This window comes from Scophthalmus maximus, chromosome 5 (assembly GCF_022379125.1).
Source record: "Scophthalmus maximus strain ysfricsl-2021 chromosome 5, ASM2237912v1, whole genome shotgun sequence".
In the NCBI taxonomy this organism is placed as follows: Eukaryota; Metazoa; Chordata; class Actinopteri; order Pleuronectiformes; family Scophthalmidae; genus Scophthalmus; species Scophthalmus maximus.
The window spans coordinates 10,727,328-10,741,218 of NC_061519.1; the positions used below are offsets into that span (position 1 = coordinate 10,727,328).

The window sequence follows — 13,891 nt, forward strand, 5'->3', positions numbered from 1 at the left end:
AGAAAAAAATGCATTTCATGCTGTGGTATGCTTGCTTGCCCCTTTTCTTTGACACATACTGTATTGACGTAACAAATAGCAAATAACAGTAAGGTTGAACTGTTTCAAATTGACAGCTGTATTTTGTATTTTGTTAGGTTAGTGATAGAAAGAGACGATATGAATTGGACCACAAGTCGTAGTGTTTGAGGGAAATATTTGCTGCCCTCGATTAATGTTTTGTGAGAGATTGAGCATTTTTGCTTTTGATGTCACAGTGGACAAAAGTGTTTAAGCAATCAAGGAAAACTTGAACTGTAAAAACTATTCAAAAGATATGAAATGTCTGGATTAAGTTTAATGTTGAGGTTAATATACTGGTTAGAAATATGTATATCATTTTATATATTAAATATAAATTTACATAAATATTATATTATAAAAATAGTGTTTAAGGTTTAGGTAAATTCTAAAAATGTTATTTTATTGTTGTGTTTATGATCACAACTTAAACAAATCATTGATACATTTTTATAACCTGACTTAATGTGTAAATGTGACACCACATATATAAATTGTTACTGTAATGCAATTTGACATTTTGTCCAATTTCATGGATTTTTCCTGCAAATGGCAGGTGAACGACTTGGACAAAAAACATTAAGTCAATCATTACCAACAGATGAACTTTACGCGAAGTCTGCAGACAGTACACAAAACGAAATACTGTGAACAAAAAAAAACAAACATTGTACAATATCCTGTTCAATGGCCCATTATGTGCTGGGACATGGAAAAAATTTAGTCAGTCCTTTTCAACACATGACCTTTGCAGGAAGCCTGCAAAAAAATATTTCTGCAATTCAGTTTGTTGCTTTTTGAAAGAAAAACAGTAGTTGTTTTTTTTCTGGGGGGAACTGATATTTACAATCCTGTCATATGCCAATGAAAAGAACCTGTTTACAATTACTCAGGTCATATTTAAACATTCTCACCAATTCACAACAGTGCAGTTGACAGATGGACATAGAAAAAGCACTGTCTCCCTACTGTTGATTCTATTATATTTTCATATTTCCTTTATCTAAATCTGGATGAAAAAATTTCCAGAAGATTTTACAGACTTGTGTAAAGTTTTTCTTATAGATACTGAGCATGTTTAGACGAGCATGAATGAATGCCTCACTAAGGTTTTATTAAGAAAATATTAACATTCATGTTTATGAGACACAATTTAGAATAGTGGTATATTTATGTGACAATGTATTTATTAAACTCTTCCCCAGTTGTTACGATATTTTAACAAATGATTCTGTACTGTTTCAATCAACATACAGTTAAAGTTCACTGAGAGTGATTTGATCATTTTTTCTTTAAAAAAAAAAGAATGCTGCCATCTTTTCCCTGTAAACCGTGTTATGACGATTGTGTCCCACTATATACTTTTGCACAACTGGCACTAGGCTGACCTTGATCTCTCTCTGAATCTTACCACAATGTTTGCTGAAGATAAATAGAAACAAACACCAGCAATACTGCGACCAATGCAACACCTCAACCAGATATCGATCAGAAAGATCCAGTGCTTTAAAAACTTGAGAACCGCTGATGGAAGAGTAAAGTTTCCTGACGGAGGACAGGCTGCAGCAATGGCCGGAGGCTCTCACTTCCTTTGGATTCCCCTGGTCCTCTCAGTTCTCTTTAAAGCTTCTGACAACAGACATGGTGAGGATCTTCATTTAGTTAGTGAGCAGCAAATAGACAAATTACATTCAGTTGGTCGTTTATGATGTTCTTTTTTTTTCAGTCCATCACGGGGTGGACACTATAATCAGTCGTACAGGAAATCTGGAGGTGGACCACATCCTTTCAAAGTTCCCAGTGAGTCCCCGAAACTGCGACTCATGAAATGAGATGAACCCATTCGTGTCATAGTTTGGGAAGTCGTCATACTTATTTTCTACCCTTGTTTTCCTCAGATAACGCTACTGGAAGGAATCGACCCCAAGAATATAAATGTAACCGTAAGTCGTGAAAACTTCTTCTGTGATTTGTTATTCCTCGTCAAGATTTTGAAAGTCTTTTTTTCCCCCTTCCCTTTTATATTTATTTCAAGTAAAGTTCATTATGTTTTTTTTGTTCTCTTTCAGTCAATTACTTTAAAAACCTGTACTGGTGAGTGGTTGTTTACATCAACGTAGTACCCAACAATATGTGCATGTCAAACAAATCATTCAGCGTCGTGGTTTTGTGCAGTGCAGTGACTATAACGTATTGTAACATATAAAGTGGGATGTGTTCTCCTGTGATGTGTTTTGTTCATCTCCGTCGTGCCTTGTCAGACACAAAGGAACAGTTGACACTGCTGAACAGGCAGCTTCAGGTGACAACTCACCACAACAGCCAACTAGGCAAGTAATCAGTCTTTTAGGACTTGTGGTATATAATGAATTAAGGCTGGGGGATGGGGGTTGTGGGGGTTTATTGTTGCTCTGATACCCTAACTTCTACATTCTCCATCAGATGAGGAGGCCTTCGCGTTGAGGAGGGACGTCAGACGGCTGAAATTGCAGCTTGCGACATGCAGCTCGACAGCCTCAGCTACGGGTAACCCCCCCCCCCCCCCACACACACACACACACTCAACATACAGGATGATGGAGGAGATGATACACCTAAACTTTAAGATGCGTCTTTAATTCATTGACAGTTTATCACACCCAGCTGCATATCAAAATGGAACAGCTGCTGGAGAGGTTTGATAATGAATCATTTCTGAGTAAGTAAAACCACATGTTTGTTTCTCCTTAGTACAAGTCACAGTTTCTTTAGATTCCTCATCACGTTGTGTGTGTGTGTGTGTGTGTGTGTGTGTGTGTGTGTTTTTTTTCTAGTTCTGAAAATCATTCCACTTACCAGGGAGGTGACAACATTACAGAACAGGATCAAACTTACTACTAATTCAACTGAAGCTGAAATCAGAGGTGAGTGTTGTTTTGCTCTTCATCTGCCGGCAGAGTCTTTTTCATTTGGCATTGTAATGTTGTTTTGCTGTCAATACAATATTTGTAGCCTCTGCTTGATATGTTAAAAGTAAATGATATTGGAACGGCTTTTATTCCCTGTCTTATTCTTCAATTGCAGTGCAGCAGAAGAGGCTGCAGGAGAAGATCAACAATCTGAATGCTATGAAGCAGCAGATAGAAAGAAGCCACTCAAACTCAACACTCAGTAAGCTTTTTTAATTTTTATTCACAAGACACTGATGGAGAAGCACAGCAGAAGAAGATACTGGGCCTCCTCAGTGAATGTAGCAGTGGGTAGTGGTTGTAAAGCTGCTGTTATTTGTGTGTGTGTGTGTGTGTGTGTGTGTGTGTTCAGTTCTTCTGATCATCTCACTGCAAAATCAGATCTGGGATTTGGAGGAGGAAGAATCAAGAAGAGTAGAAAGTGGCCTTCATTGGGACGAGAGAATTACTGGTAAGATTGAGAGTGAGTCTGTTTTCTGTCCTGGTTCCTCAATGGTGGAATGAACTCCCCATGGACATCATGCTTTCGTCGCAGACTGACAACTCACCTGTTCAGACAGCACCTTAGTCCTTGAATTCATTATATTAAACCCAAAAAAGCCTATCTGATGAGTGTTTATGTACTCTATTAATTCTTGCACTTTTGATTAATATCTCCATGTTTGAATGCACTTATTATAAGTCGCTTTGGACGTAATCGTCTGCTAAATGAATGTAATGTAATTTGAAACATGAAACTATTAAAAATTCCTGTAGATGATTCAGGAGGTACATCTGAAGGTACATATAGTAGCTTTTTAAACAAGAAATAACCTTTTTTTTGCCCATATTAAATAAAAAATAATTACATTAAAAACACACTCAGTGGTTACTAATCGGACCACTGACTTACAGTGGCTTTACCAGGGAAATATTAATGCACATTACTGTGTCCGATTACTGACTTAACCTGTCTTCTACTTTTGTGCTACTATGGCATTAGCTCAGAGCATTGCTCTTCTGGCTTTAACTTAATGTCACTTTATATCCTGTTTCACAGTTTCATTCTGTAGGAAGCCATGTTTTAGCATTTAAGCCGTTTTCTGTATGTCATTTTATTTCAGTATTCATGGCTCTTCATCTGTTAAATCTTTCTCCATTTGAATCATTTTCACTCCATCAGCTCTACAAAAACAACTGGACAGGGCGATCAGTGAGCTGCGAGGAGAAGGGGACGCCAGCTCAGCGAGTCAGTACATCTCTCCAGTACATCTGTTAACATTTCCTTCATATTTAACAATATCAGCAAATCAGCATACCCAACATTTCCTGACACACGTTCTGTGGTGGTCCTCCAGTGCTGGAGCTGATTTCAGTTCACAGTAAGACTGCAGCAATACAAAGGCACATCAGTTTCCACATTGAAAAGTCTAGAACTAACGATGCTGGTGAGTCTTAAACCGTGTGTCTTGAGATCTCATCTCATCGCATATGTGACGCAGCTTTTTTTTCTAGAGCTACACAATGGCTTCATCCTTGTTTCATTTTCAGATTACCAACGGCAAATTAGACAAAAGGCTGAGCTCCTTAAAAAGAAGATATTACATTTGAATCGTGAGGAAAGCAACACAGAACTAAGTTAGTGTTTCGACTCAACAGAAACTCAAACAATTTGTTTTCTTGGTTTTGTTGTGTTTACTAGAGCGTTAATTTTGCACCCTCTTTATTTTCCTCTAGCCAAGGAAATTTTGAATCTGCAGATTGAAGTGGAGGATCTCAGACGTTTAAGGATAAACGCCAAAAGCCAAACCGATTCCCAACTAAAAGGTGAATGATCCAAGAGCTCTGTGAAACGTGATTTACATCAATTCATCAAAGTGCTCATTAATCTGATATTTGGAACTACTTAAAAGATAAGCACAAGTTTATAATTATGATAATAAATATAAGATAAAGTAATGATTTAAGTTACTACAACAGCAAAGTCAGCAAAGCATATTTTATTTGGTTCACCCTAGAGCTGAGAGGATTTTTGGAGGAGGAGAGGAAACGGCAAGGAAACTTACAGAAACAACTTGAGGAGACAGAGTTTGTCCAGTCGCAACTGGGTAAGTATGAAAAAGAGGCATTATTCATTATAACTATATAGCTGAGAATAAAGAGTTTAATATGATACAATTATCATATATTCACTTTAGATGTCAGTTCTACCCTTAAATTGTATTTTCCAAAATCTTTTTGGTTTATTTGTTCTATTTTAAAAATTCCATCTTCACAGGACAAATAAAAAAAAAAGTCTGAACACTTAAGTATTTAAATTTTTTAAAATCTTTGAGTAGTGATGAGGCTCATCGGCATGATGAAAGAGCTGAGGGAGCTGCCGAAGGATGAGCAACAGCAGACAACATCAACAAGCCAGGCCGCCAGTGAGTTTCCTTGACCTCCTTTACCATTTGTTAAATGCATGTACTAAAGCAGCAAAAGTCATTGTTCCTCTGCAGACTATCCAATAATATTCACTCTAAGTTACCAGGGAAATACATATCAGTGGTACCCTCTTTATGATGAGGTGTAATCACGGTGGTTCTTTTATCTTCTCCTTCACACCAAAAGTGTGACTGTAAATCGTTATGTTTTTAATCAGCTATCCAGGTTCTGCTTCAAGCCAAAGAAAGAGAGTATGCTGAAGCTCAGGCTGACATAAAAGGTTAGCTGTTTTTAAAATTCTTTTAGTTCCAGCCATAGGTGAGAGCGTTGATGACCTGACCTCCTCTTTCCAAATGACAGAGCTGCAGCGGATGTTGCAATTGAAGAGCGACAAATGCTCCGGACCCAATGACAGACACGCATGTAAGCCGTAAATATGACTTTGGTTAAAGGCTCTGAGGATTCATGTTTTAGATTCAGGTCTGATTTATTGATTTTTCCATTTCTTTCAGACGTAAATAGTGAATTTGAACAGAAGATTGGAGAACTCAACAGAACTGGCGACTCCAAAGCGGCACTCAGTGAGTAGAATCTCTTCCTCTGTCAGCTGATTGTTTGTTTCAATGTCATTGACCATATGCTGTGTGTTTTTAAAAAAATATTTTGCTCAGTTCTGAACATGATAAACTTGCATGAGGAGCTGAAGACTCTGAGGGTTCTGATCTCTACAACAAAACACCCAGAAAGGCTCTTAGGTAGGTTATTTTTCAAGGTTAACAGGAGCAAAAAAAAATTAAATCAGGGAAATTCACATTTACTCCTCTTGCAGTCAGCTGTGGCCTAATCGAGATGCTTCTTCAAGCAAAATGTTTAGATACGTTTGTCCTTAAATCCTCTCTGCTTCTCTGTGTCGCCTCAAAGAGCTGCAGAGGCAGCTGCAGGAGAAGGGCGTGGAACTAACCTCCAGGACTGCCGACATAGAGAGACAGATTGTCAACCCCCAAATAGGTAAGTACACTGTGATCACCTGGGTCATAGTTGTTGTCCACAAATCTTAACACACACAGATTAGTCACCATCTAATATTAATACTAAGTTTGTTGCTGCTGTGTTGGACACAATATGCGATACATGATGCGGTGTTTAAAAAGAACGGACATGAGACACAACTCCAGCAAGAACCCTGGGTGAAATCAGTTGTTCTGTGTGATGTTGGTGCTGTAGCAGCCAATCAGATGAAAGCTTGAGGCTTCACTTCTTTAATTATCACCAAAGCGAAAGACAAATTCATGACAACGTTTTTTTAAACACTGTGTAATCTCATAGAAAATGTGAATTTATTCATTTCTTTTTCCAAATTACATATCAATACTTTTTTTTCTGTGATTCATATTTCTGTAGTTCATATTTTGGCAAAAATAAAAAGACATACAGTAGGACCAGTGTGAGCTTGAGAATGACTTCTAGTCTGGTACAAAAAGCTAAAATCGTGTGAGAGACAAAAGACGCTTCAGGTACAGATTGTCGTATTGAACAGTGTTGAACTCTCTGGCAAACTCACTGCCTGTTTGTCTGCTACAGTTTTATCAATCATTGAGCTGCAGAATGAAATCTGGGACCTTCAGAAAACCTCCACCAATGGGACCACAACTAAGCGCATAAAAGGCTAGTCTATTCTAAATGTTCTATTCTGAATTCAGCGATGCAATTCAGCGAGATAAAATGTAGCTAAATCTACAATTAAATACTTTCCCCCAGAGTTGCAAACCAGAGTGGATGGCCTCACTGATGAACTAATCAACAAAGGCGGCGAAAACACAAAACTGAGTGAGTGTCACGTAATCATAAGCAGAAAGGTTCTCAGACAGCAGTTGTACTTCCTGTCTTTGGACCCCGAGAGGCTCTGTTCTTTTGCCTGGGACCCTATCATAGCAACTCGTGAATGAAACCGTTTTCTGCTGTGTGGTACAGTGCTGAAAATCGTCACGCTGCAGGTGGAGCAGCTGCAGGAACAGATGTCAGACCTCCAGATGGTAAAAACCACTCGGGTTACTCGTAAGTATCTCCATCGACATTTCAAGCGATTCAATTGTTACCTGGTGCTGATGTGCTCTGTAAAACTGCCATTGTTGTAACTCAATTTTGTGCATTTAACAAATAAATATATACAGGATATTTCAACTTCTTTAAATTTTCCTCAGAGCTTGAAGAGGATCTTTCTACCAAAAATAATGAGCTGCAGAAATATGTCAATGAGCTGAGCGAGAAGAATCAGGCAAATGACAAACTGAGTAAGCAGAGAGCGAACAAGGTGGCGTCTGAATTCACGACTGAGGAAAAATCGTGTGAAATGTTTTCTCACATCATCTGTTCTGTCCGGGTTCCTCAGTTCTTTCGATCGCTGATCTGAACACGCAGCTCAGACAATCACAAGAAGAAAAGCAAAGCAAGGGCCAAACCGCTTCTGCTACTATTGCCGGTGAGCGCCTCATTTTCCCTTTGACACGAGTGAAAACATTCATCAGCTGTAACTTCTTTTGAAGCTGAAGCTTAGGTGACTTTTTCTACAGAGCTCAGGGAACAACTGAAGATAAAGGTGGAGGAGCACTTTCGTGATCGGGATGAGATCAAAGGTCAGATCCGTGCTTACATGCACATTTCTGCAACAAGATTATAAAATATAAATATGAATTATTATTTATTTTTTTACCAGCTCTGGAGAATAAAATTAACCAGACGGAGGCACAGTGCTCCAGTTTTGAGCAGAAACTTAAAGGTGTGTGTTCTTCCTTTAGACTCTGTTGCAGGAAATATTATTTATGTTCTTATTTCTCATCTGCTTGTTTACATAAAATCATCTAAACTGTAGAGGTGTACCATGTCTGAAAATCAGGATATCAGTTTGGAGGGTTTTCTTTTTATTTTTAATCTACACACCGTGATACAAAATTTATATAAATTGAGTTGTATTATGGACTGGTGTGATTTTGTGATTGTGGCTTGATACACAGAGTGAAACCCTGGAGAGATCTTAAAAACAGAAAATCTAACTGAGAAAAGAGAAAGATGTGAGAAAGAAACACATCTCAAATCATTCACACTTCTCCGATTGCCCCATTCAAGACTTCCAAGTGTTTTTTCTTCCTGATACCTTGACGTGTACATTCAGTCAACTGTTGTCATGAATGTGTTCTCGTAGATCTGCAGAATGAGCTGGATGAGAAAATGAAGAAACTGCAGTCGGAATCTGACAGTGTCACTTCACTTGGTAAGCGGATGATGGAGCTGTTTGACTGTTTTGCTCAGTCAGCCAATGTAAAACTCAGGCTTCTGAAATTCCCCTGGTCAGCCGTGTTTACTTACTTATTTTTGACATCAGGTCCTTTAATCATGTTGGTAGGAATGAAAAATTAGATTCAGTCGATTGCTCTGCATGGACAGTGTCGAAGGTGAAGTATAACATGTAACAATTTTCTCACTGTTCTTACGTTTGACTGTTTTTTAAATATGGTTCTTTCAGCTCTTCAAGTTTCCACGTTGACCCTGCAACAGGAAGAGTTAAAGACACAACTACGAAACACTGAATCCAAAGGCAAAATAAGAGGTCGGTGTCTTTAATTCTCACTCTCACTATGAGTACACCAATATGACACGAATATGCCGTAAATAAAATTCATATTTATATATACAACAACGAAATGATGAGGACAAATTAATCCAACGTTTTTTTTATCCCCCCTGCAGAGCTTCTAAAACAAATAGAAGAAAAGAATATTGAGTTGGCCAAAAAAACAGAGGATCTGAAAGCAAGAAGCTCTCAACCAGAAAGATGTGAGTGGGACACAACATTTTTTATAGATTTTTCATGTTTGCAGTGATTAACAACCGAATCACTACCTCTGCAAAATCACCCATTTACTGTACATACGGTCAACATAGGAAATTCTGCATGCTAGAATAGGATTATCAATGAACATTGGATTAATGTTGAACTCTTCTTTCAGTTCTACAGATTATCGCGATACAAACAGAGATAGAGACATTTGTGAATACGCCAGCAAATGACACAGATTACAGTAAGATTAAGGGTGAGTGACAGACACATATCTTTTCTGCATAAACAGAGGACTCCAAACTAATAATATAATCCCTAAAATAAATTAAACATACGTGTCTCTTATGAAATAATTCTCTGTATCTCTTGTCTGCAGCACTCCAAGACCGTCTGAATAGTCAGATTGAGAGAATTCAAGATGAAAACAATGAAAATACCAAACTGGGTGGGTCGTCATCAAATATGTGGCATGGTTCTGTCGTCGCTCATCGTGCTCTTTTTGTATCCAGCGAATTGATCTAATCCAAACGTTCCTCTGTTAGTGTTTAAGGTTTTGAGTCATCAAGAGGAAATAGCGAGACTGAAGAAGCATGAAGAAAGTCAGTCAAAAGTTCTGCTGGAGAAAATTAAAAGTGAGAAGTTGTACTATAGTAAATGTTAACATTTATTCTATATATGTTTGTCCACATTTTAAGGAGAAAAACATATATATATTCTGTCTCTCTTGAAGACCTGGAGAACGAACTGGAGGACGTCAGAAATCAGATAATAGAGAAGACACTGCATCTGGACTCAAGTGATATGAGGATTATTAATCAGTGTACGTGTTGTGGTTAGAAAAAAAAAGAATTAGGAGGAAAACTATTAATAATCTTCAGAATACTAAAACTGCATTCATTTTCTTTATTTAGCGGCTCAAATTATGGAACTTCACCAGAAAATCAAACCACTGGAAAGTGAAATATCAAACCTCAAAGAAACAAACGCTAGGAACCTTGCAGGTAAAGAACAAAATCAGACTGTTTCTTTCTCAGATGCCGTAATGTAATGCACAATGTCGTTATATGGTGTTTTGTTCAATCCTTTTAAGAGCTTCAAGAGAGAATGAATGTGACAAAGAGGCAACTGCAGGACAGTGAACTTCGACTCCAACATGCAGATGGAAAGAGCTTTAACTTAAGTATGGGAGATTATTCTTTGATAATGTTTCATGTCGTGTTTTTATGTTTCCTTTAAGCACAAAATCATATTGTGTCTGTGTCCCGGTTAGTAATGGAGATCGCTGATCTGAGGGCACAACTGAAAGGGACTCGGGCGTCCGAAGCTGCTGTAAAAAATAATATTGGTTTGTCAGTCTATTACTTTCCTACTATTGTTGTTTATTGCTGCTGTCGTCCCATGATTATTGCTCTCTGTGCATGCAAGAATAGTTGAGATAAATATTCATATAAGACTAGCATGTAATGACTGAATCTTCTCACTGTTTTCTAACAACCTGCAACCGTCCTCTTCTGTCTGGATTCTTGTTGAGGGAAAAAAATTTACATGCATTTTTTGAATTTTGTGTCTTCCCTCTCAGAAATGGAACAACAGCGATTTCAAACGCAACAAAGAGAGAATAGAAGACTCGAGAACTCAAATAGAGGCGAGTACTGTACACTACTGTGTCTTAAATATAGATTGCATTTTGGAAAAATCGCTTATTGCCAAGAAATTGTGTTAGACATAAAACTACAACATTTCATTTCGATGCCTCTGCGTTGGTGGCAGCTGCGGCGGGAGGCATTAAATGTTCTGGCTGTCCATCCATTTGTCCCATTCTCGAAAAAATACATATCAGGAATGCTGGGAGGGAGTTTCCCCGCATCACGGTCACAGTCACGGTGACTGCACATTAATTTTTTTTGCCATAATTATACCACTTTTCAACACAAATGTCTAATAGGATAAAAAATTAAATAAAAACAAATAAATTTAAAATATACTAATTGCAAAAACACCGTAGAGGTGTTGTTTGGTGGATTATGTCGCCTTTGGACAGAGCTAGGCCAGCTGCTTCCCACTCTTTCCAGTCTTTATATTAAGCTAAGCTAACCTGCGGAGTCTTGATATTTACCGTACAGTCATGGCAGTGGTATTGATCTTCCTATCTGAATCTCAGCAAGAAAGTGAAAAGTTGCATTTCTCAAAATGTCAAACTACTGCTTGGAAATGTGTCCTTGACACGGATTATTTTGATTGGTGTTTGACACATGAATCCGTTTCATCATCCTCCCTCTGTCAGACTTAAAGCAAGAGGTCAACGAGCTCAAAACGTGCTGCAACAATGACAACGCCCGCTGTGAAGGTTAGATCCCCCAATGTTGCGGCGTTATCGCTCACTATCGCACGTATCTGTCCTTGAGATGTCCAATCAGTCATTCGAGCCGTACATTCGATCAAACAGATTTACAAAGACAACTGCGGCAGAACCTGGAGGATGCGGAACGCCTGGAGCAGCAGCTGCAAGAGATGGGTGCCGAACTCAAACAGCTGCAGCAGGATTCGGAGGAACAGACCAGGGAGTCTGACAAGCTACTGTACAAATACCTCAAGCTACAGGATGAATACCAAAGTAAGTTCATACATCAAATAAGTAGATTTGATCAGGACGCAGCACAGAAATGATCAAAGTGAACTCCCGTAGCCTTGAGATCCAGCGTGCCGTTTGGTGTCCTTTTACTTACCCAGAGAGACAACCGCAGCAGAGTCAGGACGTTGTTCAAAATCTACAGCAGCAGCTGCTCGAGAAGGATGCCACGCTCAAGCAGCTGCAGCAGGAGCTTCAAGAACAGGCCGCAGACATTTACAGACTGCAGGAAATCAACAAAGGTATGTTCAACACAACAGTCATTCAGTCATTCAGAGCGACAGAGGAAAGGTAGTAGCTGCTGCGGTGATTATTCATGGAATGTATAAATCTAGCTCTTTTATTGTATCATTGCTTGACCTGCGACATGATAAGACCAAACTTGCGGACATCATTATATATTATATGAACACAATGAGAATCCAACACTGTCTTGATGACTCTCTCCCCAGGTCTTCTCGACAAACAAAAAGATGTGGACGATAGGACGATTCATAGCTGTGAGTCCAACACACAAGTTAATTTAATTTCTCTGACATTTCTATTGAGCTATATCATTTAAATGATAAAAAACATACAACTGAACGCGTAAAATTAACTGTACGACCGACTATAAAGAGGCCCAACACCAACTGTACGCAATAGCTGCGTTTCCACTGCACAAACTTTCCCCGGGGTCAGATCGGGGGGAAACCTTTTTAACCCCCAAAATGTCCCTGACGGGAGGTAGTGCTTCACAAAAGTAGAGGAACCTTCGCTGAGGGGCTTGCAGTGCTGAAGATGCCCGATTGGACGAGTTCTCCAGCGTTTTAATCACAGCCGCTCAATCTCTAGAATTCGCTTTGCTACTCGTCTTCGTATCTTTTCTGAACAGCAGCACGATCTGATTCTCCTCCATGCTAACTGTCGCCGTAGTGATGCTCAATTTATATACCATCTAGTGCTTTTGAAGCTTGAGTCCTAGAAAGTGTATATTTTGGCCTCTGCTGCCTCAGTTACGACCAGTTCTGTCCTGCTTGTTGACGTATTTAAGAGGGAATGTTTAATCTTCAGCGAGGCCGTCTTGTGGAGCCCAGAAGCACATGTTGCTAGGGTTAAGATGCCCTGTGGAGTAGATTATATTCAAACAGAGACAGAGAGTTTCTATGGAGATAGACGTTGGAGCCATTCTGTCTGTTAGACATCCACGGTCTCCCTGATCGTCTGCCTCGACCTCATCATTTTTTTCCCCATTACAAACATGATTGACTACATTTCCGTTTCCAGGGAAGGTGACTTTGGATCCGAACACGGCAAATCCGAGAATAGCGCTGTCAGCGGATAAGACTGAGATGTCCACCGGCGAGGAAGTACAAAACTTACCCGACCATCCCGGCCGCTTTAATGTGGTTCTCGCGGCCCTGGGCGAGACTGGCTTCTCAAGTGGAAGAAATTACTGGGAGGTGTCTGTAGCTGGGAAGCTCTGCTACCACCTCGGGATGGCAAGTGAATCTGCTCCGAGGAAGGGGACGATTATGTTCAGTCCCTCAAACGGCTTCTGGACTATAGTTCGGAACAAACAGGGCCAGGTCAGAGCTATCGATAAGTTGCCTGTTACAATTCCGGTTCAGACGCAGCCTCTTAAACTTGGTATTCTGCTGGACTATAAGATGGGACAGGTCTCATTTTACGACGCTGGTGTCAGGTCTCATATTTACACGTTTCAAAGTCAAACGTTCAGAGACAAAATGTATCCGTTTATCAACTTTTGTGTTGAGGATGCTGAGGGTCAGACTCCAATCGTTTTAATTACTCCCAGGTCAGCTGACTGGATGAAATAGTTAAAAGTGAAGTTTTATCCTAGAATCATCTCAGTATAGGTAACAAAATAACCCCTGTGATTGCAGAATGTTTCTTTTGCGCTTACTTCTGTTGCTACTGCTGCTGAATGTTCCCGACAATACGTTTTCTTTGATCGTCAATGAGTAAAATAAATTGATTGGTTTTCTTTGTCCATGTCATTTCAGGTGTTTT

General features: G+C 39.2%; 1 protein-coding gene across 1 annotated transcript; it reads left to right on the top strand.

The window, feature by feature from the left end:
• The first annotated feature begins 1,283 nt into the window (after positions 1-1,283).
• Positions 1,284-13,873, top strand: si:ch211-14a17.10 (cingulin). Its single transcript, XM_035633054.2, has 44 exons — positions 1,284-1,704; positions 1,787-1,860; positions 1,959-2,003; positions 2,130-2,154; positions 2,322-2,390; positions 2,503-2,586; positions 2,690-2,758; positions 2,874-2,963; positions 3,124-3,210; positions 3,361-3,459; positions 4,171-4,236; positions 4,346-4,435; positions 4,539-4,625; positions 4,725-4,814; positions 5,006-5,095; positions 5,327-5,413; positions 5,632-5,694; positions 5,775-5,837; positions 5,927-5,995; positions 6,086-6,169; positions 6,336-6,422; positions 6,996-7,079; positions 7,173-7,241; positions 7,386-7,469; positions 7,616-7,705; positions 7,804-7,893; positions 7,985-8,047; positions 8,128-8,190; positions 8,614-8,682; positions 8,935-9,018; positions 9,159-9,245; positions 9,419-9,502; positions 9,626-9,694; positions 9,792-9,881; positions 9,980-10,069; positions 10,161-10,250; positions 10,340-10,429; positions 10,520-10,594; positions 10,829-10,894; positions 11,534-11,596; positions 11,696-11,863; positions 11,980-12,120; positions 12,331-12,378; positions 13,145-13,873. The coding sequence occupies exons 1-44, from the start codon at positions 1,524-1,526 to the stop codon at positions 13,696-13,698; spliced, it is 4,110 nt and encodes a 1,369-aa protein (XP_035488947.1). The 5' UTR covers positions 1,284-1,523; the 3' UTR covers positions 13,699-13,873.
• Positions 13,874-13,891: the final 18 nt, after the last annotated feature.